Genomic DNA, 27,929 nt, shown 5'->3' on the forward strand with positions numbered 1-27,929 from the left:
CCTTATTTCATCATTACATCCTTCACTTCTCCCTTCCCCTTTTGTGCAGTGATCTCAGAATTGCCCAGTCAGTTCCTAAGCTTCGTGGACAGGGATGTGTCCCGTGCATGCCTCTGCAAAGCACACAGTGTCTGTGCCTCTGTGACAATAACCAGGTGACTGCCTGTCTGTGCTCATAGCAAAAACAAGCAAGCAGAAGCTAAACAAAGTTTAGTCGCCAGAGTGACTATGTAATTTAAACAGGTTGTTACATTTGAGTAGCCAAAATATTGCAATAGTCTGGAAGATTTCTACTATATCATGACTGCAATTCTTTTGTTGCAAAAGCTCTGTCTCACCTACAAGACAAGCCAGTATCTAAAGCCTGCAAGTGTGGGAAGAGGTGGGAGTCACTATTAGAGTGCCCTGCACGCCACATCACGGCCGGGAGATGGTCAGACGTACAATGAGACAGCAGTCCACAAACCTAAGAGGCAAAACACACGAGGTTTCGGATCAGCCGCTTCTGCCAGACAGCAGGCTTGAAGCAAGCAGGATCTGAGCTTTCAGACTGAATGCAGTTAAATGTTTAAGTAGGTCCTTAGCACACAAGCAATGCCTTCAGAGCTACTTGTCCAGTTACACGTACAGCCTCCCGTGTTTGCTAGGCGAAGCAGAAATGCTCAGACACCCCCCTCCCTTCTCAGATGTTTCCAGCAGTTTTGTAAGAGGGCAGCGCTGCCGCTTTAAGCCAGATTTTGGAGTGTGGCCAGCCAGGCAGACATATCCGGTTCAGAGGTAGCTCTGACAGCAGGAAAAGCTTCAGGCAGAGCGTGCTGAGCTCCCTGCACGCCTGCTTGCACACGCAGCTCCGCACAGATGGTGCTCGCCTCCCTTCTGCAGAGCTGCGTCTGGCTCCTCGTCTTGCCTGCGCACGTATTCACCTACCTGGGCTTGTGGGACTCCTTCTATAAGAAAGTTTTTCCGTATATCATGGCTAAGATGGCACCAGCCTACAACCATAAAGTCTACAAGCAGAAGCAAGCCCTGTTCAGCAACCTGCGAACATTTGCAGGCCCTTCAGGCCAGCTCACCTTACTGGAAATCGGCACGGGCACCGGCACCAATTTCCAGTTCTACCCACCAGGCTGCCGGCTCACCTGCACCGACCCTAATCCCAATTTCAGCAAGTTCCTCCTCAAGAGCCTCTCGGAGAACCAGCACCTCAAGCTCGAGCGGTCGGTGGTTGCCTCTGGTGAGGACCTGCATCAGATTCCAGACGGCAGCATGGACGTGGTGGTGAGCACCCTGGTGCTGTGCTCCGTTGGCAGCGTCCAGAAGGTCCTGGCCGAGGTTCTGCGGGTGCTCAGGCGGGTAAGCGAGGGAGAAAAGGGTGATTTGTGTCCTACACGTGGGCCCCCTGTGCTGGTCCACGTGTGGGATAAATGGAACCGCCTGCACGAGGGCCAGGATGAGTTTAAAAGCACACCTCACTTTTTTTTCAGCCCCCGGGGAGATGGGCTTGGCCACTCCTTCCCCCTCAGCAGGCAGTTTCGGTTAAATACACGTGCAGTGACAATGCTGCAACCTCTACTGACTGATGAAAGTTTACAGCCTAAAAGATAAGTGCTCCCTCCAAAAATTCAAGCACTAATAAAATAACAAGCAATAATAAAAATAACAAAAGCCCTAAACGCTGTAGTCATATTTAAATATTTATTTTAAATCCAAATTCACATTAATTTTATATAAGCCACTTCATGATTCATTAGAAAACTTCCAACCCTAAATGGAAGTAATGGCAATCTCATCCTTATCAAAAGTGCCTTTGTTCCTAAATCTTTTCAAGTTATCAGGACTGAGAACCCAAATGAAGTCAGAAACTGGATGTTGGCACCTAGATCATTTTAATATTTTGGAAAATGTGTCCTTGGTTCATGTTGACTGTTTGTAAGACAAGCAATAAGCATTTCTTCTTTAGTCCAAAGATTTCAGGCCACACTGCATGCATAGGGCAAAAGACTGTCCTGGAACCAGCATTGCCCTGATCTGGTGTGTGAGCACCATTTCCCCAAACGTGAACAATCCTATTCCTATTCTGCAGGTTGCAGAGGAACCATGGTTAGAGTCCAACAGGTTGAACCCTTACCATCCCTCCCAATTCTAGGTCAATGAAAATTAAAAATAGGCCATCACTTACAACCCGTCATCGAGCAGATGCCACACAGAGCAGACTGGGCAGAAATACAGCGTGCCTGGTTTCTGGATCCACCTGCCCTCTTGTCGTACGTGGCCCACTTAAAAGGGCACCAGCTCCAGGGCCCTCCCTAACTGCTGCTGTTGAAATGTCTGACAACAGTGCAGCTGAAATGGTAACAAAACCTACCTCAACAACTGCTGGGAAGTGTCTAACCGGGGGGATCCTTGTGCATCTCAACAGCATCGGAAGAGTTGTCTGCAGAAACATCCACCATGCACACAGGGAGAAGCAGGCATAGCTCACAGGGAATGGACCTGTAGGCTGAGGAGGAAGTGCTCTCATGTCTGATTTCCCTTCTGCCAAATCCTCTTTCTTTTTCTAGCCTGTAACTTGACACATGACAATGCCGACAAGTTTCTTTACATTACTGTGCTGGAAAGATCTCCAGACCTTTCTGGGATCACAAGAGAAGTTGTCCATCCCCTGTCTTGTAACATCCAGACACAACACAAGCAAAGTTGCACTTCTGGCCTGCACAGCTCCTACTCCTAAATACTTTTTGGTGGTGTTGCTTCACCTGCAGATGAAAGAACTAGCTCAGCCTGCTTTACCTCTCCCTCCTCAGCACGGCTGGTGTGCTGCCAGGCAGGCAGAAGGCTGGGAACACCTGCAGGCAGTGCTGATCTCCCCAGCAATTTTACAGATGAGAGAAACTGAAGCACAAGGATGTTAAAGTGGTTACTTTGAGATCATCCAAGGCAGTTGTGACAGAGATAATAACCCCATGGCAGCAGTTCCTAGCCACCAGACCATACAGCTTCCTGCACAGCTCTAAGCTGCACCCATCAGTAAACTTGTAGTCAGTCCATCATAGCCACCACCTTCAATAAAAGCTGAATGGGAGGCAGTCTTACAGACCACACAGCCCAAAACGAATCCAAATCTTGCACGCATAACATCTAGGAAAGGGCTTGGTGTTCAGAGAAGTGATAAAAAGCAGTGTACTTACCAACATGGAAAAAAATAAGTTCTACTTATGAAGGTGAAAAGCCCTAAGTCCTTTCTGATGGCACTGTTTTGCAGGGTGGAGCTTTCTACTTCTTGGAGCATGTGGCTGCAGATCATTCCAGCTGGACCTACTTTTGGCAAAAGGTCTTTGACCCACTCTGGAAGTGTTTTGGCGATGGGTGTTCCTTGAGCAGAGAGACACAAAAGGAGCTGGAGAAAACTAATTTCTCAGAACTGAATTTAAAGCACATTTATGTCACACCTCACTGGATCCCTTCTAGTCCTCATATCATTGGGTATGCAGTAAAATAAGGACTGTGAGCACTGCAGGGCACAGGACCTCTCTTCAGCACTCCTTCCTTGCTTTAAGTGAGGTTTTTCACCGGATAGCACCCTTACAGCCAACCCATGTACAGCAGCTAGAAAGAAGAAAAACACGGAAAACAGTGAGCAACCACAGCTCATTCAAACCAGGAATCGCTCTCCTTTTGTTAGGCAGGCTTTCTGGGTAAAGTTCTTAAATAGAGCTGTCACAGAAGGACCTGGCAAACTGGAAAGAAGAATAGACAACAAAATTCAGACCAATACAAAATAAAGAGTCAGCATCTTAGAGAGCTGAGAAAGGAGAGAGCGAAGAAAGGGAACAGAAAATACATGCAAGCAAGAACAGGCAGCTAACGCTTCCTAATGGTGGAGAATAATGCCCAACCGTTCACATTTCCGATACAGGACACATACATAATAGATACAGCATCAGTACGAGCATTTTCATTTCAAGCTTCCTATTGTGAGCTACCTTTAGGAGCTTCATTCACCCATGCCGGTACAAGTCCTCCCTGACAGGAGTTCTGTTTATTCAGGGAAGTGCTCATTAGAGCACCACTTCGCCATACAGAGTTCTCACTGGCCATTAGATGCTAATGTTATCAGCGCGGATTTAACTCGAAACAGCAACCCAGGAAGCCAAAAACTGTTCTTACAGGATATCTTCATCTTTTATCTTACGGGATAAAATAGTTTTTTGTTAAATCTGGTGGCAGAAACCTCATCTCCACTGTAAAATGCTCTCTGTTACTAGGGCAGCTGTGTCCTCAGAGCCCTTTGGTCACACTCTGGTAATGTGTTTCACCTGTGCTTAAACTCCTCACTTTCTACTCTTCCCAGGAGCTAGATCACACCTGTAAGATGTCTTTTTTTACAAGCCATGAGTTTCATTAGAAATGTTTTCCAGTTAAACTCCTCTAGGACACCAGGATAAGGTGCTGCCTTCTTGGCCACTGTTGAGTCCTTTCTACAATTTCCTACAGTATAGCAGCAAAGAATTAAAGCCTAGTACAGATTATATTTATAATGCACTTCTTGACTCTATTTTGTGCTTCACACACTTCCAAGTGCTCTATGCAGAAAGCACATCTGAAGGAATCCCATTGTTCAGATTTGTTTCTCTGATGTAGTTACCACAAGGTAGAGGAATGAAGGTATGACAACAGAGTTTGTTAATAAAGCAGTCTAATAATGATGCCACTGTATGCTGGACTTTGTATTTGCTTTATTACCACTAGAGGGAGGAGGTAACTCATTGAACAGGGCTACCTATCACTTCACAGAAAAACAACGTTCTCCAGCACAGTTCACACCCGAACTGCCTGAATGAAGGACCTGAAGTTGAGAGGTACAAACAGTCCTCCTTTTCCATCACCTGAAGCAGAGCAATTAAAAGCTGGGGGTTAATTACCCTGCTACCAAGTCCTGTGGAAAAAGTACCAGTGATTGCACAGTTGAAAAAGTTTTACAGAATGCATTTAGCATAAAACAGACCATGTGTTGTTGACTCAGGCATACAAAGTTAATAAAACCAAGCTACATACTGCATGTAGTGATTACTGAATTAATTGCTTTCTACCAGAGCTCTGAAAGGTAACTAAGAAAAGCAAGATCATTTCCTGAAAAAGAGCCAAATTCACATGCTGGAGTATTTTGGTGCCCACAAAGTGGAAGACCGAAAGAGCTCAGATCAGGTAGCCGACTAGTTGATCCAGCTTCTTTAACTACCTACACTGGGGTGGTAAATAATTCAGAAATAAATGTATCTCTACTGAAATGTTAATCAAACACCCAACCAGACACCTGTCTACAGCATATCCAGCATTCAAATTAATTTCTTCCTGTTCCCCGAAGACAACATACGTTTGCTTTAAGAGATATGAACTGTAATCTGAAACTGCTGAACACCACATTAGGGCATTTTATGACATTTTGCCAAGGGTTAGATACAAGGTTGTACTGCCCAATTTATCGAGGTTACTTAACAAACTGGCAGCTCTTTTTCTTGCCAGAGCTGGGACACTACCGTAACTGTTTGGTATGCAGTCCTGTTTTTCTCTCCCCTGCCTGTGAGCAGACTTTAAAATCAGCTTGAGAAAAAAGTCTACCAGGTCAATCCAAGGAGCTGAATACGCTTCAAGAGGAACACAGCAAGTGCATGAATGCAGCTCTGTCCGAGTTTCAAGGGCTCTAGCACACGGAAGAACTAGGTTTGCTCCGTACGGATCCTCTGCCCTCACGACAGCAATGACTGAAGTCAGCATTCTCTTCTTCCGCGCCTGCCTCGCGCTGCTTGCCATGCCCATCTATCTCCTATCATTCCTGGGCATATGGGAGCCCTTCTGTAAGAAGATATTTTTCCCTTTCTTCTTAGAGAAGCTCTCTGCAATTCACAACAGGAAAACAAAGAAGCAGAAGCAGGAGCTATTTCGAAATCTCCCTGACTTTGCCGGCCCCTCGGGAGAGCTGAAGCTGCTGGAGATTGGAACTGGTTGTGGTGCTAACTTCCAGTTCTACCCACCAGGCTGCAAAGTCACATGCACCGACATAAACCCCAACTTCCAGCAAGGCCTTGCAAGAAGCATGAGCCAGAACCAGCACATCCACTACGAGCGCTTCCTTGTAGCAGCTGGAGAAGACCTGCATCAGGTGCCCAGCGGTTCCGTGGATGCTGTCGTCTGCACCTTAGTCCTCTGCTCAGTGCAGAGCGTGAACAGCACCTTGAAGGAAGTAATGCGAGTGCTCAAACCAGTGAGTATTTGAAGAAAAAGTTTCATGTTATTACCTTTATGATCTATTCCAGAGGTGCTTCACCAAATATATATATATATATATAAATATATATATATATATATTTTTAAGCTTACAGACCAGACCCAGTTTATAAGTTAAATGAGATTTAAATGGAGCAAAGCAGTAGCAACAGACTGGTCAGTCTGTTCTATTCTCAAAAGTAAAACCCTAAAAGTTACAAGCTACATACCTAGATCTGCTACAAAATTAATAATTGCAGCTGATATGCATTTAAAGCAGAACCTGCTGTTTTTGTTGTCCCTTCCCCAAACACTTGGTTTTCTTTTGGTGAAGAGCTTTCTGATCAAGACTGAAAGTCTGTTTTAAATAAATTGCCTTTGCCTCTTAGAAGAAGGGCTGATCTACCTGTATGACTAAACCAATCTGATTAAATGCCCTCATTCCTTGTAGGGTATCAGTCAAATTGAAAAACAAAAGAAAGAGAGCTGGGTTGTTCAGTTTTTTTTGCAATAATAGTTCAGTCTTTAAAATGGTATTTTCAAGCCCAATCCTCTGGGTTGTCAAAACCCAGTGAGTTCTAGTAGGATTTATACATTTCTCTCAGTCTTCTTTGGAAAAAACAAAACAAAACAAAAAACATGCTAGCAACTGTAATTTGAACAAAATGGTAACTATTGCTGCAATAATAGAGGGACCAAATAAATGCATCCTGCATGCTTCTGGAATACACATTTTGAATCTGTGCAAGTTTCCCACTTATATTAATTCCAACTGGCATCAGAAAAGCAAAAGGAGGGGAGGGAGAATACTGTGGGGCAAGCAAATGGAGCTTCATGCACACTGGTGGGTACTGAATGATGGCAGGCCGCCTGGCTCTGCTGTGTGCACTCTTTCTACAGCGCTAAGACGACTTTGTTTTCCCCAGGGAGGCGTTTTCTATTTCTTAGAGCACGTGGCCGATGATCATTCCAGCTGGAGGTATTTTTGGCAGCAAGTCTGCTATCCAACTTGGAAACTCGTGTTTGCTGGTTGCTGCCTAACAAGAGAGATATGGAAAAATCTCGAACAGGCCAACTTCTCAGAACTGAAATTACAACACATCAGTGTACCGCTGCTTGGGACGCCTATTAAGCCTCACATCATCGGATACGCTGTGAAGTAACACAGATCCACCTTAAAGCTTCTTCCCCTGGCCCCACAGAAACGCCTCAGCATAATCAAAGCGCACAGAACGGCATATGCTAATCCTGACATATAAATGTAGGTAACGTGGCTAAGGACTTTAATTAAACTTCTGATTCAGACATCAAATGAGAGAAGACGGTCAGTTTTCTAAACATCTTTAAACTAAAACCACTGTGCTGGGTGTACACGAAAGCTTCGCACGGTGCCTCACCGGCTGTGGGGCAGCCCCAGCAGCACACGGGGCACCTCCACATTGCTTCCAGACCTGCCTGGGGCCACTTCGAACCAAAGGTGGCAAGGCAACAGAACACAAGAGTTTGGCAGACAAAATAAATATATTAACTCCTTACTTGAGGGAACTTCTGCCCATGTCTCTCTGGCAAGCAGTTCCTTCAGGTATTCCCAAGCACATTTTGCCACGAGGACAGGGCAGGCGTAGAACACCCCAAACCGGTGCAGGCCGCCATGCTGAGGGCACTCCTGGCACCCGCTCTCCTTTCCCTGGGCTGTTCACAGCTGTTTGCTCTCCAGCCTTACGAAACCAGCAGGGAGAGGCAACCTCTAACACATAAACTTTGCTCAGCTGCAAGTTATTTATTCACCAGGGGCAGAGTGCTGAGAGGGAGGAGGAAGCTGCCTCCCCATGTAACACACAAAGCCTCTCACTCACTTGGCTGCCTACCTGCCCCCACACTTGGTTCTAACAGCATTCACTAGCATTAAAAGAGTCATAATTAACGTTTTGTGCTTGGGAAGTTTCTTTACGGTGTCCCCGGTGCACCACAGCCCAGGTGGGAGGTGTTGCTGCCTCAGAGCCGGTGGCGGCCGTTGGCAGCTCTAACGCGCACCGGGCCCCGCCGCCATTTTGTGCCCTTGACTGAGAATGAGGCAGAGGTTGGCCACCGCCTCGCTGCTCCTGCTGCTGGTGGGCACTGTGCCCACTGTGGTGGCCCTGCAGATCCCCTGGGACGGTACTGGTGGTATGCCTGGGTGCTGGGTCAGTGTGGTGGGTGTTGAGATGGCTGCGGTGGGTGGTTTAAGTACCTGAGAGGGCATGGAGGGGGGGGGAGGCGGTAGTGCCCCATTACTGCGTGGCTTCTTCCCACAGCTCCACAAAGAAAAACTTCATCTATCCATAAATGTGATGAATTCACAAAGCTGCAGCGACTGGAACCCACTTACATTGACGTGCACAAACACAAATGCAAGAAATATGCCTGTAACCAAATAAAATACCTTTCACAGGGTCTAAGGAAATATCCACATTTTCTCTCAAGAATCAGAGCTCTAGCAGGAAACATTAAAAGTCACAGCAAGTAACACTGTAGATACAAAAAACCACTCGTGGCTAGCTCACCAAAAGCTCTGTTTTTCAGTGTGAGCCTTATAACCAACTTTGTTCTGTTTTGTAGACTGTGGGGAGCGGCCACTCATAGATAAGACCTCAGGATCCCGGATTGTAGGTGGACATGACGCCGAGGTTGGAGCATGGCCGTGGTCAGTCAGCCTCCAGATTCACCACGTTGGTGCAAAATTTGCACATATATGCGGTGGAACTTTAGTTAGTGAGAATTCAGTGGTTACCGCTGGCCACTGCACTACAGGACGGAAGTAGGTATTCATGCCAGTAGATGGTTTTATTAAGTATGAGGAAAGCATAGCATCACCTTTGTTAATTTCAAACAGAATGTAAATCAGTGGGACACAGGAATGCTGAGCTCCCCCAGTACAAAACCAGTACAGAGACTCTGAAATGCACTTCTGGCTTGGTCCAGAACAGCCTTTGTTTTTGCTAAAGGGCCAGTTGGTTTTGATCTAGGTGACATTTTCGTTAGGGAACTTATTTTTTCTTTTCCCCCCCAGGAGTTTCCAATCTTTCTGCTTAATAGAGCATTTTAAACAAGTAAATCTCACTGAAAAAAAACAACAACAACAACAAAAAAAAACAACCAAACAAACAAAAGACCCTGCAATACTTAAATTAGAAACATTACAATTCATTAGTTTTGATACTGCTTCTATTTTTTTTTTGTTTAACAGAACCAACAAAATTGGCACTTTACCTTTCTTTGACAATGGAGTCATAAAACTCTTCAAAAGAGGCTTTTTAATTGTACTTACAGCAGTTCTGTATTTCAGCTATTTGATCACTGTTTTCTTTTCTGTAGCCTTTAAAATAGTTGCAAAATCTGCACGCTAGTTCCTGCAAGTTCATATTGATTGCGTTCTTTCTTAGGGACCCATATTTTTGGAGAGCTGTGTTGGGCACACATAACCTTTGGAAACATGGCAAACATGCAGCAAAAAGAAGTATTAGAAGCATAATTGTGCACCCAGAATTCGACAGAGAAACATTTGAAAATGATATTGCATTATTTCAGCTTAATTCTGCTGTACGCTACAGTTACTACATTCAGCCTATCTGCTTACCTTCTGCACACCTTTACCTGTATATTGGCCAGGAAACAGAGTGCTTTATAAGTGGTTGGGGACGTATAGCAGAAAAAGGTAAAAGTTTGCTTGTTTTGTTGAACCAGTTATTAGCTGCATTATTCCCATTAGGTTTCAGTCCCTCCAATTCACTGAGAGAGAACTGAATCCATTCAGGTTATAGTCTCATCACACAAAGTCATTAAATACTTCTGCAATCGACTATCTGCTTTCAGTGTTTTTTACGTTGAAAGCAGAGTAGAACTACAGAGATGTCATCAAAGGCATAAATATTTAGCCTTTCTTTCATGGATAATATGCAAAAAGGAAAACAAACTATCCCAACTTTCAGACTCACAGTAGTTACTCAATGTTGTCTGCACGAATAACTATTTTTTATTGAAAATATTTATAGTGCATTATCAGCTTAGGAGTCCCAACATATTTTAGGTGTGGCTGCTCTCCCTCAAATTATCTTTAATCTCTATAAGCACAGACTTCATACGGTGTCAGTTGGCGGCGTGCATCTTGAATGGAAATTTCAAGGACAGCCGAGGATGATATAAGCTTATTTAGTAAGTCACCTCTGGCATTTTGAGCAAGGCTAATGAGCAGTACTGTTATCATCTATGCTTCTTCAGAATAAGAATTGCAAAAATTACATCAAATCCAAGTCAGCAAACACTCAGCCCACTTAAGTTTAAATCCATTAGAAACAGGCACAATCTCTAGATTAGCACGTGTTGGAGCATGTACAGGAGCACGTTTAAGGTAAAAAAACAGGAAAAAGATGTCACAGTAAGAATGACTATGCACAACAGCATAAATGTTTGACTTTCTATATGCTGTCTTCCATTAAAGGTAAAACTCCATCTGTATTACAAGAAGCACAAGTGGAAATCATTCCTTATAGTGCGTGTAACAATTCTGATGCATATGGAGGCATGATTAACAACAACATGATTTGTGCTGGCTCTCCATCAGGAGGCATTGATAGCTGTCAGGTAAGAATCAACACCATGCCCAATGTGCCACCACTAAGCCAGAGTCTCCGGGGTATCGCGATGCATTTGTAGCATAATTCATTAAAATGGCACAAATACTAAAGGAAAAATACATCAAATGGGAAAAGAAGCATCAGAAATAGACAGAGAGGTGATTCAAAAAGGAACACCCATTGCTGAAAAATACACAAAGACTTCAGTGTTAATCAGCAAAAGAAAAGAAGAAGTTAACAGAACTGAAAGGACAAAGAACACAAATGCAGTACGTATGTTATCACTGTACACATGCAGTGTGTGTGAAGTACACATACATCTTGCTTGGTTTTATGCTGTTGAAAGACAGTACCAATACTGAAAAGTGACATGGTTCAGTGGTGAGATTTTTATTTAAATGCTGAGCAATCAGCATCTCTTTCTCAGAAAAGACAATTCTCAGGTCAAAAGCCCCAGGATGCTAAAGTTGGGGCATCAGCTGTGATATGGAGACATTTATAATTAAATAAGTATATTCATAAGTGTATCATTAGTCTGATACACTTCCTGCTTTCCTCAGCACTTTTCCTCTAAGCAAGTAATTTGGCAAAAATTCAACGTTGTGTATTCATTACTATGTTTCTTGGTAATTGCAGTACTACACTGTGCAGACAATACATTCTGGTAACAACCGACATGTAAGAAAGTTTATGGAGACAAGCCTTAGAATGAAAAAGGCACCAAAAAAAAAAAAAAAAAAAAAAAAGAATTAAGAAACAAATAACAACAAAGAACAACAAAAAAAAAAAATCCACAGAACTTTACGTAGACAGTGAAACCAATATAGACATGTTTTTTTAGTCAAGGTAGTGTCCCTCAGTATCACGGATCTTTATTTTAATTGGCCTGTGTACTACTATCCATATATTACTGTCTTTATTACTGTCTAGGTAACTTGGCAGATTTTTAAAACGTAATTTTAAAAAGTGGATACATCACTAACATTTCTACATTGGTTTCTGGAAGGAATGTATGTCGCTAGTCTTTTGTATTATTTATTTATAGGGAGACAGCGGTGGACCTTTAGTATGCTATCACCCTGGTGACAACAAATTCTATCTATTAGGGGTTACTAGCTTTGGATTTGGCTGTGGCCGACCAAAATACCCTGGGGTCTACGTCCGTGTACCTCACTACAGAAGGTGGATAAGCTCTCAAATTCTCCTGAATGGCAAGGCTGAGAATCCTGTGAGCATTACGCTTATGATTTTTCTGACTATCAGATGTATAGTGTTCGTGTAGACTTTGTAAAGTCTACAAACCACCGCATCATCATAGTACAGGTTTGGTCTGTCTGTTAAAACTTGGCGAAAAGGAGCTAACTCATGTTTCGGAATATAGCTCTGAGCAAAAATACATACATACATATATATATATATATACATATACATACATACATATATATATATATATATATGTATATGTATGTATTTTTTTAAAGAAGGCATGTTTTTATCCAATCTGCATGTGTACAAAACCTTAAAAGCACACTTTGCAGGTGTATTCTTTCTTGTAAATGTAGGAACTAAAGCAAAGCACATGCAATAGTTAATATATACGTTCATTAGGATTTTCTAGGAATGTCAGGTTTCAAACTGTGATATCCCCCATCGTTTTTGAGGTATGAAGCATATTACATGTGTATTGTTGCTCTGAATTGCAAGATCTTAGCATTCTTACACTATGTGATCTCATCAAGTTTTTTTTTTCTTGTTAAAAACTACTTTGATAGACATGTATGAAGACAAAGTAACATAATAGTTTTAGGCTATAAGCATGAAATCTAGCTAATTAAAAATGTTTACCAGTACTTCCAAGTAGTGTCCTAAAAGTTTGCAATTTTATTATCATCTTTTCTGTCTTCTGTCTTTAATATCCATGCTGACAAGTAGAGGGAATGATAGCAGCCTTGACCCTAATAATGGAAATTAATATTGAAATGTTACTTACTGAAAACATTTGTTCTTACCCTATTTCTAGCTTTCAGAAGCTCGGGTGTTACTTAATACTACTGCTATGATTTTGTAGATGGCAGAGATACTCCCTCTGCTGGGTGAATATTAGCAGAACACAATGCTCTTAACAGAGCCTTAACAAGAAAAAAAAAAAAAAAAAGCAGAAACATAAAAAGATATTCTCCATTACTTATTTTTAGTGATGTAGTAGTTTGGCTGCTGGAAGGATACATCAGGGAGAAAAATCTCTCGATGCCGTTCCATAGACCAAATACTTTATTTTTGGTCACGGTAAAGAGCTGGTACTACACAACATAGGGATTTGGTCAGAACTACTGCAGTCGTATGTTAATTAAAAATAAATTGATCAATAAATAAGGAACATCAGCATTAGATTTTGGCGACTTTATTTACCAAGGTCAAAATCTGCAACCATCTAATTGTTTTGACAAATATTTACAATTCATATAAAGCATGTACTTTCGTTTGGAAATAATCAGCAGAACAGTACTTGGTACTACACCTCTTACTCTCAGGATATAGATTTTATTCTCTTACCATCTAGATTTTGAAGTAAGTCCAAAATAAGCACTTCATGATAAGTGATGACTTAAAGAGCAAACCCATGTTACTGTTTAGTATTTCCATAATGAAAAATAAGCTGCTCTTCCCAAACACTATTTTAAGAGGATAAAAATTTACTAACGTTATGTCTGGCAGCACTACATAGTTGTTTCACTTGCTGAATACAGAAAGAATTGGCCACCATATTTTATACAGTCTTAACACTTGATAGCTTTTTTTATTATTATTCTGTATTACAAAAGAAGGTAAAGGAACAACAGCACACAGTGAGGATCAAAATACCATACAGAGGAGTTATCAAATTAGTTTCAGTACTGTAGGTCAAACCCTCTTAAACATATGCCAAATAGCGTACACACACCTGATGGCAGACAGCAAAAAAGTCCAATTTTCTGAGGTGCTAAGCACATCCCATGGTGTTCATTTTTCCTGAAATTCCACTGACAGAGAGGAGGAGGCACTGAGCACCTCTTTCAGAGCAGTTTACTAATGGAAGGACTTTCTCAACCTTGCTCGTTATTTTTGATGTGAAACAAAAGCTTTTTTTTTTTTTTTTTTTGACGTGATTGAGAACACAAATATATACTCCAGTTTGGCCTAAAGGAAACGTATTGTGGATGATGTCCATAACAATGTTATATTTATAAACTTTAGGAAAAAAAAAAATATAGCCTACTAACAATGTGATTGTGGAATGCAGTCTTTCTCATACCATTTGCAAAGAGCTCTGCTTGCTAAGAAGCCCATTAATTCAAAAATGAGTAAAATAAAAAATACTGACTGACCATATGATAAGCAGTACACATCTAGGGAGTGAGTACATCTTTTAATTTCATTCAGATCTGAGCTAGCACAACACACACACATAGCTCTAACACCTTTTTAATAGCATAGTCCATAGTGCAATTCCCGCTGACATAACTGGAAGCAGGATTCAATCCTAACTATGGAAATAGTGTATTTATTATTCATGCAATAAGCACTGCATACACATTTTTCTATTTCACAGAATCACAGGATCACAGAATGGCTGAGGTTGGAAGGGACCTCTGGAGGTCATCTGGTCCAACCCCCCCTGCTCAAGCAGGGTCACCTAGAGCCGGATGCCCAGGACCATGTCCCAGAGGGCTTTTGAACACCTCCACAAATGGAGGTTCCACACCCAAAAGAGTCCCGATCATGTCAAACATTTAACTTTCACCTGAAACAAATCAAAATGATAAAAACTAGAATCTCTGAGCAATCAGATCTAATATGCAGATATCATCAACCGGGGTGGGGGGAAGCCCTGATCTCTTTTTTCCCAATACTTGTTAAGATCCATTTTTTGTAAGTTGCCTACAGACATACAAAATTAATTCAAATATCTCCTACACCAAAGAGGATCTCATTTGACTTTGTACTATCCATAAAAATATATGCTTGAAAATCTGGTTCACAAAATATTTCATTTGTTTACTAAAATGAAATATATAAACTGTCAAAATACGTATATAAACTCAATTTCAGAATTTGTAAAGATCACAATTTAGCTACAAAATATACCAACCATCTACCTGTTTTCAATAGAGTATTTTCTTACAAAGATACCATTACTTTGCAAAATATCGCTTACCTTACAAAATTAGTCTGGAAATTTTGCACTACTTTCAGCATACAAACCACATATTAGAACCCCATTAAACCCTTTGGTATATATCTTCAATTTTTTTCTTTTATCGTTCTTCTATTTGGTTTAAATGTTCCAAAGCACAGTAGAATCTCCAGACAGAATAAGCAGTGCATGTTTCATTGTATATATAATCAGCACACGATTTATTTTTCAACTATAGATGTTTATCATGCCCAGCAACTAAGAACGAACTATTGTAAAATCATTCTCCAGAAACTTTCGTTCACCATTACTCATTCTACAAAACTGTACTTTAAAATAATTGGATGTGTTGAATTCTCTTAAGTCAGCACCTTACTTAATGTGCCTCAGACATTTTCAGGACTAGGCCTCTCACTGCTTTCTGCAGATCCTTTCCAAATTTGATAAACACAGCAAACATTGGAAAAACAAAACAAAACAAAAAACTTTTAAACTGTCAGCTGAAAAAGAGTAAACATAATTTATACCTCTAGCAAAGTATTAGCTTTTTTATCATCTGCACCTGTAAATAACAACTTACAGGTTAAAATAAAAATATTTACATACAAGTAACTGAAAGGAAAAGTAAGGATTGAAAAAGAGTAAGAAATCAAAACATATACTGGTTATAAATGTTACTAATAATGTTAACTATGGCAAGGATTCCATTTCATCCACATTTTAATTGTTACCAAATACTGCCCCCATTACAAGAGGTATTTGCAGAAGTTTTCAAAGAAATTCTAATCACCTGCCTGGTAAAACATGAATGTCCTTTATTGTAGATGCAATCTCGACTTTATAAAGTTTCCAGTTGTGCCAGCAGGAATTTTGGTGAGGTTTTCTTGTTTCCTTTTTGTACTTTGTCACCAACTTGTTGTAAATAAAATCTATATAGTCTTTAAGTTGTGAAATCTAGGTAGAAAAGTTTCATTTTTGACCTTTCATCTAGTTTAAAAAATTCAGTATAAAAAAAAATTCTCCTCTGAAATTTACAGTCCACAAAAGTTTTACCTTCTTTTCTTACACACTTTTATGACAGTAAAGATCTTTCAAAGTTTTTAGCTCTTCAATTAGAGTCTTGTTCTGGTTTTCCAGGACCGCAACTCGATTTTCCAGACATTTAACATACTCTTTCTTCTTTCTACGGCATTCTCGAGCAGCTTCTCTGGAACAAACCAACAGAAATAATTGTTTATTTTATATCAGAGATTTCTCTGTTTTACAAATGTTATGGTACTGACCAATACAAGAGGAGAGAATTGGCACTGCAAGCAGGAACAAAAAGTAAAGTCTACACAAATTTAGGTGGAGAGCAGGAAATTTAGCAGTATTTGGTAGCATGCATGGTAACCAATCTGCAGTGGAGAAAATAGCGTTCTCCAAATTGTGTAGGACAGAACATGCAGCATGTTTTGAATAAAAGTTTCCAATGTTTTTAGTCACTGGATGCAGCATACCATACCAATGGCACAATCAGCAACACCAGCTTGCAAGACTGATAATTTGTCCTTTGAAGATGTATTTCAGCACATGAAGCCAACAAGTCAAAGCAGCCCAAGTGCACTTACATACCTGTTCTTCATCAGCCTTATTTCTCGTTTCAACTGCGGATCGTCCGTCTTACTTGTCTGTGACGTGAGAGTGACAGGAGATGTCATAACCACAGTCTGAGGAAGGGACGTGGTCGTTGGTGTGGTGCGGATCTGGTACGTCTGCATGTCTCCCGATGCGGCTGTTGCGGTAACATTGTGAGACGTCAAAATGTAGCAATGTTAGAAAAATGCATTCGCGTTACAGATCAGTATTTCTAACCATTTCCAGAAGGCATACTCACTCTGCACTACCACCTGGTTGCTGGGTACAAGTATCTGTTGGCCATCTGATGTTTGTGCATACTGCAGTATTGTTGTCCCAGGCTGACTACCACCAGCATTTGTCATTGTTAACGTCTGCAGACCTTGCACACCATCTGTACCGGGGCTGGCCAGCTGTAATCCATTTGCAGCAATGGCAACTTAAAGAAAAAGGAACATGCATGAAAATATTTGTAGTTGTAAATTAAAAAATACAGATAAAGGTAAATCTGTAGGGCGTACATCTCTTTCAATTGGCAAATCTGTATCTCAACCTGCTGCTGAAAAATATTCCCAGTTTTGAAAGGCTTTTTTCTTCTCTCACCTTCAACTACCAGATCTTGTCGCTGTTCTTACTAAACGTATGGGGTGTAAGTGGCAAGCTGTTGGTTGATGGGGAGCTGCTCGTGCCAGCTTCACAATGGACAAACCGTTAGCCACAGCTGAGCCCAACAGCAGAGCTGGTGGCTCCTCTGGGGAATCTTATTTAAGAAAAGGCAAAAATGCCTTTGCAAAGGCAGAAGGGGAAAAGGAAAAAAAAAAGAGGAACAGCAGCACAAACACCAAGGTCAGAGAACAAGGAGGAAGAGCAGGTGCTCCAGGTGCTGGAGCAGGCATTCACCTGCAGCCTGTGAAGAGCCTTTGGGTATATAAAACGGTATTTTTACTGACCTCACATTCGGACTAAATCTAACACTAGAAGACTGCTATGTGTTTCGTTACAACATCCTTTGAATGTCTTGTCTCAATATGCAAAAATTAAGACAATGAAGCACAAAGTTAATCTGGAGTCTTTAGACACCAGTCTAGTTACATGCAGTAAGAGTACTAACTTTATAAGATAAACAACCAAACTTGTTGAGTTTCACCTTACTCTCAAATATATAACAAACAAATAAACAAAAAGCCTATATTTTGAGGCAAGTTTAGTAACAATATGTCCCCATATTTTGTACAACTTACTGTACTGTCCAGTGCTCGTCTGGTAGATAGGTGTGGGAACAGACATAGATGTAACAGTAGAGACACCGGGACTTTCCTCATCTCCTTTTCTATCCCGTGTATCTTCAGAAGAAAGATCTTTCAAAATTTTTCTATTAAAATAAAAAAAAAAAAGAGTTTATCAGCTGCAGTACTAAGCAAAAATTATGAATTACAGCAGTAACAATTGCAAACTACTATCCCTATTTTGTAGTACACAAATGAACACCAGCATTTTGATATAAAACAGTTTTAGGAATTAACAAAATTCTGTATGAGGTTACTGTCTAACTCTTTCTGTAATTACATTTCTGTAGTTTATAAACTCTAGGTTTTTATTTAACTATTTGGATCATTTTATCAGCTAAGAGCAGTTCAAGTCAGCTACTGTTTCATAATAACTTATATTTGTATGTGCAAGTTAGTGCAAATTCCAGATTTCCAATCATTATCCTCTAAAAGTCTTCAATGTTTGGACTGGTAAACCTGTAATGAAAATCTGAACCATTTACAGTGGATTTCAGCAATCTCCAGAAAAAAAACGTGGCCTAAAAACACTTCATACTGAAGTTTCTCTAGTACTGCCACTGCATCATTTCATTTCAGTAAAACCTGCATCAGAGTTTCCATCATAAACATTTTCCAGGGATTATAACTGGCCTATTAAGAGATTTTACTGATTCTCTCAGGAACAGGCTTTGTATATCCAATTAAACCCCATTTGCTCTGTCTAGAGCCAGAATAAACTAGAAAGGAGTAGCTTACTTTGGAAAAGTTTAAAAGTTAGACCTTTTGTTCTGTCACTGGTAATAGCATCAGGTAAATTCATGGACTGTCTAACACGTGTTACTTCAAATGCTAGATTGTAGTATTTGACTGTATTCCTCATTTCAGCAAAATGACATAACTGAATAAAACTGCTGCTGACAAATAATTTTCCCTATACCACATCATCTTGAAGTTGATCTCCAGTTGGTTAAGTAGAGGCTTTCCTGGGGCAAATGATAGCTAACATGGCTAACAGATCCAATGCATGTTTCAAGAGAAGGAGAACAACTTAGAGCTTGATGGACTATATGAAGCTGTCAAAAAAAGGTGCTATTTTGGTTTCAAATAACAGTACAAAATATATACATACAGCACTTACCGGTAAGATGGACGACGTGCTAAGATACCCCGAGCTTTCTGTGAAGAGCCTATGCTATCTGATGAGTCCTGAGAATCTTCACTCTCAGACAAAGAAGATACCTAAAAAACACTTTCCATGTGGTTATCATGTACACTACAGGAAAATACCCAGAACAGATTACACATTTTAATTTCATGTGAGCTAAAGCAGCATGAAAACCACATAAATGCAGCTAATTACATACAGGAAAAAATAAAAGCATTGAATCTAAAATTCCGTCTATCTAATATTTCTAGCAATTCCCAAATACAGCAGTAAGGTCATAATGAAACAGAACATAGTCACTTTAGAAGCCAAAAGATGCAAACCTATTAACTCCCTATAAAAACTCCAGAGATTCTCCTAAAATATATACTATAACAAAAATTGAATCCTTTAGTATTTTCATAAAAATCTTATGAGCTGATGCGGTCTGAAAAGGTGAGCCACTCCCCCATTTACATTTGTCTAAGGAGGCTGTGGTAATGGCAGCAGGAACGCCATTTATGTACGAAGACAGACATATAAAATGCTTCAAATGCTTTATGTAGACAGACAAGCAATGTATTTTATTGGTCAGAATAGGAGTCAAATGAAAATAATATTTAAGGCAGCAGCATATCAGGGAGTAGATACACAAAGTATTATCTACAATTTTCTCCTTATTCCACTGTGTTCTCATCCAGTTGGCAGGTGTTCATTTTTTCCCTGAAACTCCTCATTAAATACAAACTAACGAAACATTTATTTGTACTTATCTGTGTGCCAGCAACAGAAACTCAACAAGAATTCACACAGCTCTGGGAAAAGCATTTCTTATTTAACTGCTGCTACAGAGACAAAAAGAACAACCTATCATCAACATTTTAAAAAGTTGCTCGTGGATTACTTTTTCCTCCCTCTGAGCAACAAGGCCACAACGTTCACAAATTGCTAAGAAAAATGAGAGAATATATTCTGTGGGGACCCTGCAACTAGAGCATGATAGGAAGGAGACTCGAGACAACCTAGTAGAGTAGATGCTGAACTGTTTTCAGCAAAGCAAAGTGTGTTTTCTTTTCCCTGATCTGATGTGATAGGAACAATGACAGCTGAAAATGCAGTCATTATAGGTTTGCTTTTTTATTATTAATTTAATGTCATGTGAATAGATAAGCACAATACAAAGGATCGGTGACAAATTGATGTGTTTTAGCACAGTTCTTCCAGTCACTTGACAGTTATTTCACAATCTAACTTCAGTGTCATGCTGCCCAGAGGGCTCTCTGCAGCCAAGAGCTGAATGAAGTAGCAGCAGCCTCGCCTGTAAACTCCCTGAGGCACTCCTCTGAAGTGGCTTGTGAAAAAATCATATGGCAAGTGAGTAAGAGACACAAGCAGAATGCTGGAATGCTTAGGTACCACAGAAATGGAGCCGCAGCATACATGAGGTGAACAACCACCAGCCCATCCACAACCACTCAGGCCTACCCTTTCCTTCACAGAGTTACTCTGTGCTCTCCTGTTTGGTTGTTAACACTCACCGGGTGCATGCCTGTCAGCAGCACCAGCTCGGGGGGGAGTTGTTTTGTTTTTTATCACGGGAGGCAGTGTCATAAAGTTTCATTTCAACTCCAGTGGCAACTTTAGTGCTACAAATAATTTCTAGCCTAAATATTCATTAAGAATGACGTGTCCCCACAACACCTTCACTGGAAGTGCTTACTGCCTCTTACAGGAGGGCCAGAAAGGCTGCGCTGTGGCAGACCTGGCTGAGTCAGACAAGCCTTTACAAGTCTTTTCATGCACACAGAACAGGATTCTTGGTTGTTTAACAGACATTCTGTAGTTACCTGCACTGTTTGCACCTGGGGTGAATGGATTACAGAAGAGGACTGGGCTGTCTGAATGACTCCCTGGACCTGGACTTGCTCTCCAGGAAGCTGAACAACTGTCAGAGGAGCAGGACCTCTCAGAGACATCTACAAGAGATCAAAGGATCATGAACAAAAGCACACGTTCTACAGCGTTCAGAACATGTATCTACATGTAGGAAAACTAGTGGAGAACATGCATTAGCAGAAGCTGCTTTTAAGTCCAATTAAGTCACAGAAGTTATCCTTTAAAGATGCACATTTTTCAGATACGTATCTGCATATGAAAAGGCTGAAACAGTTACTTACTTGCCTCAGGTTAGGGAGAAAATCAAGCATATAGCATTATGTGCAAATGATTACAGTGCCGCAGCTTAAATACACGCAGCTCAAAATGAACCACAACGGAGCAGACTTCTTCAGAACCGCAACCCCGAGCCTAACTGAGCGTGACTGCTTCCATATAACTCCATCAACGCTTACTGATAAAGGCACACACTTGTGGCAGTTTATCGTTTTTAAGTTTAGATTCCATTTTAAGAGCGTCTTGGACTCAGAGGGTAGCAGCACGATTAACGTACGTAGTTGGTGTTCCTGGATTTTTTTAAGCAACCATTATGAAGCTATTGTTCAGCGACTTCAAAGAGAAGAAATCACAAGAGCTAAGGACAGCAAAAGCTGACCCATCTACTTAGCAAGTTCGAGGCATACGGGCTGTAGGAAAGATATCAGAGCAGAAAGAAAATAAAGGAGGCAAGGTATAGAAGCTCTGGCCAAGGAAGAAGAACAAAGAGCAGATTTTTCCACGTAAAAGTGATGATATCTCTTTAACATTTTACTCTCTCACGTTTTGCAACTATCAATTTAAATTAATGTTGTAGTGGAAATCTAGGCTTAATAGTTACTACCGCAGCCCCTCTATAAAATAATGTAAAATATAATTATATTCTAGCAGATTTGTGTTTTTATGTGGATTTTGCACAAGCCTTTGCACTTAAAATCAATTAAAGTTATACATGTAGATGCATAAGCAAATAACCAGTTTCCTCACCAAATTTCTTCACTAGCTTTATTACTCTGGAATACATGAAAAGATGAAGGGATCATTAAAACTCACACGGATAATTTTTTATTTAGTTCTATTTTTCTCACATAATACTAAGTTCCATTGGCAACCATATGTAAAACCAGATCAGATAAACAGCCTGTAAACAGACAACAGGATGCCTGTCTTTACCTCATGTCGTTATCTACATTTTGCAGCAAAATCTAAAGCACCTCCATAGGGTAAGCAGTGGACAAGCTGCAAAATGTTTCGTAGGACTGCTGCATGGCTACAGGAGCAGATTTACCTAGAAAAAGATGCTCTTTCAGATACAGAAATTTGAATCATGAGGAATTCAGGTTAAAAGCTCTGAAAGTGATGTTACCTCCTGGAAACTATGTCAAATTTCCAACTTCATAGGCTTTATCACATTAAATATATTCAGGTTGGGCTAAAATCCAAGTGTTTCCATGGTGCTGAGCACCCAGAATTGCCAGTGCTACAAAAAGAGCTGTAAATGCTTCTTCTGGAAAAAAAAAAAAAAAAAAAAAAAAAAGAACACCAGGCCCTCGATTCATTACTGGGCAGCTCCTCTAGGTCAGGCTGATGATGGTGTCAGGGGACACACAACCCAAGAGAAATGGGGGGCTGCATTTTTGCATTTTACTAGCATTAATTCTGCAATTTTGAATACACGCCATTGTATTAACTGTGCCATCCATCAACAAACTGCTTTTTTTCCTCAAACTCTGTTTGTTTTTTTTTTCTTCTCCGCGTGTTTCTACAATTCAGGGATGAGTATAGCTCGGAGTGCACAAAACCGTGGCTCTTAACTACCTCAAATGTTTGCTGAGATTTGGCCCAGGCTTTACCTGTTGAGCAATATGAGAGAGCTGAGCTGCCTGTAGTGTTGTACCTTGTACGGCTGCTGTTTGTGAAGGCGTCACGGAGCTGTTACTGCTGCTCTTGTGCACCTCTTCCATAATCAGCTGCGAGAAAAGCAACCAGTTAAATTCACTTCAGGACAAACGCGATCCGGAGACAGGTGCCCGGCTCCCACGGACGTTTCGTCGAGTCTCTGGGCCTCCTGCTTTGAGCCTTATTGGCACGGTTTTAATTAGCTTCGTTAGCATGCCACCTCCCCGGCCCTCTGGGTTCAGAGCGGCGCGACCCACGTGGACACGAGTCCTCTGAGCCCGGCAGCGCCCGCGGCTTTGCCGACTGCTGGCCCTGGCCCAAAGCTACGCTGCGCCGGAGTTTACTGTCGATAAATCTCCTGCATCTCCTGCGTTTCAGCAGAAACAAGCCACATCGCGAGATGGAGAACAAAAAACCCAAACGAAGCATTTTTATTAACGAATTCCCTGCCATAAGGGGAAATTATTTTCTGTATTTCACCTGAGCTGCCACCGAACCTGTACTGAAACATCTGAGGGGACACAAAAACAAATCAGGGATCCAAAATCAAAGCATAAAGAACACGGATCTGAATTATAAACCCTGCAGAAGTAACTTCACCTCTTCACAATAAAGCTGCTAACACCTCTCTCCTCTCTAAGATTTTATATTTAACTGCTCAAGGCGACTTGACAGCAATCCCCCCCCCAATATTGGGGGATTTGGTGATGTAAAAATGCATGCTTTTAGGTGGGGTGAGTGGGTGGACCAGCCTAGAGCATTAGAAGATGATCGGTGAGTGTTAAACATTTTGTCACAGAAGGTTTAAAACTGTTGAAAGGACAGTTGCTATGAGACTGGAAATTACATTTCTTTCTGTGGAAATGTGACTCATTGATTTTTCCCTACTGAGATAAACCACAGCTCTTGCAGCTTGACGTATACTTAGAGGGTAAAAAGTCAGCGCGCACCAAGCCCAGGATCCTCTTCCTGCAACCCTTACTCATCTGAGGAGTCCCCGCGCAGAACTCCTCCAATTCGGTACTAAAACCGGGCTTTGTGGGGAGAAAAAAAAGCGAGGAGCTCCTGGTGACACGCGACCTGCACGGCACAGCCATCCGCCACCGAGCCAGCTTCCCAGGGGGCTTCTTTCTGCCAACGTGAAGCCACTCACCCGCCGTCTAAGCTGAGGCAGCGAAAGGACGGCTGCGTTTCGGGAACCCACGGGAGCTCCCAGCCCCCGGAAAGCTCCAGCTCCTCCGAATTATCCTGGCTGCCTCTGCAGGAGCAGGATGCGGGGCGCTGGGCGCCACTGCGGAGGAAGCCGGGCGGCCCCGACGCGCGCTTTTCAGCCGCCTGCAGCGCCCGCTGGAAGGCCTTGGAGGCTGTTTGGGCTTTTTTTTTTTTTTTTTTTTTTTTTAAACAGAGAGAAAATGGAGATCCGGAGCAATTCAAACATCTCGAAGCGATAAGGAACAAACGGAATTTAACACATGGATGTGTAAGGGAGGCAGGTCTCATACCTGCTGCTGCGGGTTTGGGGGTTTATAAAGGAAAACCTCCGCCTTATACCTATGCAAATGGGGCATGTATCAAATGTTACAAGTAAACAGGGCACTGTCAAACTGAAATCCAGTCAACAGTGAAAATTAAAATAAATTTCCAGTGCTACAGCAATACCCAATTCATTTCGGTAGTGCTAAACCACATTCTCTGCTTTCCCCTCCCTTTTACTGTTTTTCTCTGCCTTCTTGCCCCACGTCAGACTCACAACAGCAGCAAAATTGCCTGCAAGAAACAATGAAACTGATAGATCTAAAACCACTCAAAACAAACAAAACGGGGAGAAAGCACAACGCTCTTTGCTGATCTGTCTCTCTCTGAGGTGTGAAGTCCTACTTACAGGAAAAAAGATCAAATATTTCCCATGATAAAGGCGTTTTTTTCAACTTTACTTCCCCTCTGCTTGCTCTCTGCAGAATTTCACTCAACATCCATCCAGCAGTTGTCTTATACATCCAGCTAGCTTATTTGAGCAAAATAAGGACCATAAAAGGGGAATGTTATTATTGTGCCTTGCACCCAGAAGGAGCAAAACGCTATTTGGCCTGGCATGGCTCTCACCCAACAAGTCCTACACACCCCTAGCCCATGAAAACAACCTCTCCTGCTGGAGAAAACGTGACATTTCTTTTGGAACGACCACCTGTAAGCACCTGAGATTACCATCTATCAGCCTTCAGAAAGGTCCCGTGACAAACCTCAGCCTGCAAGTTCTCAGCTTAGAGGTGAAGGACCCAAGGTGGTAGACAGATGAGGGTTTCACCTTTTTCCACCACAGCCAAAACTATTTCCAACAACAGCACGCGCTGAAAGCAACTGCATGGTTTGGGGCTGAAGGAAGAGTTCTGCCACAAGGAGCACCACCGTGAGGGAACTCAAAGAAACACCTGATGTGTTATCAGTCAGAAAACACCACTCTGATCTGAAGGACAGCCATTTTTTATAACAGGACAGGTAAGGCAGATGTTTTTCAGAACAAACACACCACCTCTGCACAGCTGCATCTCTGAAGTGTTTTAATTTAAATGGAAAATCATTCTGCAACAGCTGCGCTATGAAGAGCGCGTTCGTTTCAAGACTTTTAAACTTCAGAGAATTGACGCGTGCAGCCAAACAAACTCACTGCACCTTAAATGTGAGTTTCACCCCAAACACATCTTCCCTTCAAACAGGAACGGGAACGTCGTGTTTCATAGTGGCCACCTTTTAAGTTCTCATGCACCCGCCTAGCAGCACGCTCCCCAGGTTGAGCCACCACTCAGGAACCGCTACAAATGCCAAACGTGGCTGCAAGGAGCATCAACCAAAAAAAAGAACAAATACATAAACAACAACAACAACAAAATCTATAACTTTCACCAATTCTGATAAAAAAAATACTCAAAAATGTTAGAGAAGGTCCACTTACAGACACGCCGCAGCCTGTGCGGTAACTATCCTCAGAAGATTTTAAGTCACTCCCTGTTTCAGTGTCCCAGCTGTAAGCACACTGATTTCTTACCCTTATTATTTGGGTTTTGTCTGTTTACAATACAATTATCTGAGAGGCGATTGTCTCTAGTTAAATGCTCATTACATGGCTACAATCAGATGGAGCTTCAAAGCACAGTCTAGGGGCAAAGAAGAAAATAATGGAAGACACACGCTGTACGTTCAGGCAGAGAGACACGAGCTCTCGTGCGAGATCTCTGAAGAAAGAAACCCAATTCTGGTTTGCCCCTTTTAAATCCAACAGATGAGGGGCCCATTTTATATTTCAGTATTTAAATATTTTCAAAGGTAAGTGATTATTTTTAAAGACTTTATAAATTCAGAGATCAAAGAAGAGTGGACACAGAAATTTGTTCTCAAATACTAAGTATCGACAATCAAATACTGATGTATCTCACAACAATTACAATGTTGTTTTTTTTTTTTTTTTTTTACTTTATTCTGCAACTGAGACACTCTGGGAAAGTTTTTTTCATCCAGAAGCCTGACAGAACTCCATTTTTTCCAGGACAGAAGCAAATGACAGCGCATCTCATGCCAGAAAGCCAGCGAGGAGACCTGAGTCAACGTCCCCACTTGGAGCTTTGGATCCCAGACTACCCACATGCAGAAAAATACTCCGTGAAACTTGCGGAGTACTTTCCATGTGTGTTTTCTTCCACTCACCCTCCCTGCTCCTGCCTTCTACAGCGACACGAAGCTGAGCGAGCACTGACAGGGAGCTGGAGGAATAAAACCCCGCGGACTGAAACCGCAGAGGTGATGTTGGCGTGCGGGATCCTTGCGTTTCTGGGAGGCAAACAGCAGCAACACACGGTTACGAAACGATTTTCACCCAGGACCAACGCGACACCACTGCCTGGAGGAGCGGGCTCAGCAAGGTGCAAACGGGGAAAAAAAAGGGGAAGAAATAAAAAAAAATAAATAAAAAATAAAAATAATTGAAAAAAAATATATATCTTGAGGTGACCAGCGGACGACCAAAATTTCTGTCAGCGAGCCCCGAGGAACCGCGACCACCGCCGCTTTTAGGGCGAAACGGAGCCGAACGGGGGCGAGCGGGGAGCAGGGCGAGAAGGGGCCGAGCAGGGACCGAGAAGGCGCCGAGCAGGGCGAGAAGGGGCCGAGGAAGGGCCGAGGAGGGCCCGAGCCCCCCCGGACGCCCCCTCAGGGGCCGAGCTCCCCCCGGCCGAGCCCCCCCGGGCGCCCCCTCAGCGCCCGCCGGGCCCGCTGAGGGGAGCGGCGCGGCCTGGCCTAGGCCCGGGGGCGGCCTCCCGCGGGCCCGTTCTTACCTCAGAGGCCCGCCAGGCCCCGCCGGTGGTGGCCGAGCGTGGGGAGAACCGGAGCGGCCGCCGCCGCCGCCGCCGCGCCCGTCTCCGCCTCAGGGAAGCGGCGCCGGCGGCATCGCAACCGCGGCGGGGCCGCGCGGGACGGGGCGGGTGGGCGGGCTGCGACCATAGAGTCCCCGCGGAGGCCTCCGCCTAGAAATCCCCACCATAGAGTTCTCCCAGCGGAGAGCCCCGGAGGCGGGGGCTAGAGCGGCCGCTCTAGGGCCCGCCTCCCCTTCCCGAGCACGGGGAACCATAGAGAGGAGGAGGTAGAGCGGCGCTGCCGGCCCGAGAGCGGGAAGGCGGCGGAGGTCCGAGCAGGCCGCGGCTCGGCGCTTCCTGGTCAGGGCCCGCCTCAGGGAAAGGCTCCTTCCCCCCCTCGTTTATTCGCCACAGAAATTCGTGTAGAAATCCAAAATAAAGCGTGCAGAAGCATAATAAGCACAACATACAAAGACAGTGCATGGAAGCTGAAACACAAATTCTATAATTTCTATTTTTTTTTTTTTTTTGGTAAAAACAAACTATTCCTGCAAAGGGATTTAGGAATTTCAGGCATGGCACATTAATTGCTTTACACTAAACAAAGGTCAAGCAGAAAGGGTGCAGGGAGTGTTTTGGTATACCCTTCTTGTACCCCCCCAGGGTGGGCTATGG

General features: G+C 42.4%; 3 protein-coding genes across 5 annotated transcripts; 2 read left to right on the forward strand and 1 right to left on the reverse strand.

Annotated features, from left to right (window-relative positions):
* The first annotated feature begins 825 nt into the window (after positions 1 to 825).
* On the forward strand, positions 826 to 8,911 carry TMT1A (thiol methyltransferase 1A). The gene is made up of 4 exons (XM_082781456.1): positions 826 to 1,353; positions 3,263 to 3,494; positions 5,589 to 6,262; positions 7,191 to 8,911. The coding sequence occupies exons 1-4, from the start codon at positions 859 to 861 to the stop codon at positions 7,425 to 7,427; spliced, it is 1,638 nt and encodes a 545-aa protein (XP_082637582.1). The 5' UTR covers positions 826 to 858; the 3' UTR covers positions 7,428 to 8,911.
* On the forward strand, positions 8,334 to 12,234 carry TMPRSS12 (transmembrane serine protease 12; the record flags this gene model as incomplete). Its single annotated transcript, XM_082781457.1, has 5 exons — positions 8,334 to 8,421; positions 8,863 to 9,061; positions 9,687 to 9,958; positions 10,742 to 10,884; positions 11,923 to 12,234. 5 exons carry the CDS (start codon positions 8,334 to 8,336, stop codon positions 12,157 to 12,159), a joined length of 939 nt encoding a protein of 312 aa, XP_082637583.1. The 3' UTR covers positions 12,160 to 12,234.
* A 2,168-nt stretch (positions 12,235 to 14,402) lies between these two features.
* Positions 14,403 to 27,398, reverse strand: ATF1 (activating transcription factor 1). 3 transcript variants are annotated; one of them, XM_082781238.1, is made up of 8 exons: positions 27,237 to 27,398; positions 22,866 to 22,982; positions 20,928 to 21,056; positions 19,075 to 19,175; positions 17,910 to 18,040; positions 16,928 to 17,107; positions 16,666 to 16,825; positions 14,403 to 16,258 (listed from the first exon to the last, which is right to left on the reverse strand). In XM_082781238.1, the coding sequence occupies exons 2-8, from the start codon at positions 22,974 to 22,976 to the stop codon at positions 16,114 to 16,116; spliced, it is 957 nt and encodes a 318-aa protein (XP_082637364.1). In that variant the 5' UTR covers positions 22,977 to 22,982; positions 27,237 to 27,398; the 3' UTR covers positions 14,403 to 16,113. The 3 variants fall into 3 exon arrangements, with proteins under 3 accessions (XP_082637364.1, XP_082637365.1, XP_082637366.1); XM_082781239.1 differs by having other exon boundaries at positions 22,910 to 22,982; positions 27,237 to 27,303; XM_082781240.1 differs by lacking the exon at positions 22,866 to 22,982 and having other exon boundaries at positions 27,237 to 27,346.
* Positions 27,399 to 27,929: the final 531 nt, after the last annotated feature.

Source organism: Aythya marila (genome assembly GCF_965140915.1).
Source record: "Aythya marila genome assembly, chromosome: 30".
Taxonomy (NCBI): Eukaryota; Metazoa; Chordata; class Aves; order Anseriformes; family Anatidae; genus Aythya; species Aythya marila.

Coding starts and splice junctions, on each gene's coding strand:
- TMT1A (XM_082781456.1), top strand. CDS start 859: ATGGTGCTCGCCTCCCTTCTGCAGAGCTGCGTCTGGCTCCTCGTCTTG. Junction 3,495..5,588: donor TATCATTGGGTATGCAGTAA/AATAAGGACTGT, acceptor GCCTGTGAGCAG/ACTTTAAAATCAGCTTGAGA. Junction 6,263..7,190: donor TAATGCGAGTGCTCAAACCA/GTGAGTATTTGA, acceptor TGTTTTCCCCAG/GGAGGCGTTTTCTATTTCTT.
- ATF1 (XM_082781238.1), bottom strand. CDS start 22,976: ATGGAAGAGGTGCACAAGAGCAGCAGTAACAGCTCCGTGACGCCTTCA. Junction 21,057..22,865: donor TCTCTCATATTGCTCAACAG/GTAAAGCCTGGG, acceptor GATCTCTTGTAG/ATGTCTCTGAGAGGTCCTGC. Junction 16,259..16,665: donor ATAAGGCTGATGAAGAACAG/GTATGTAAGTGC, acceptor GGTTTGTTCCAG/AGAAGCTGCTCGAGAATGCC.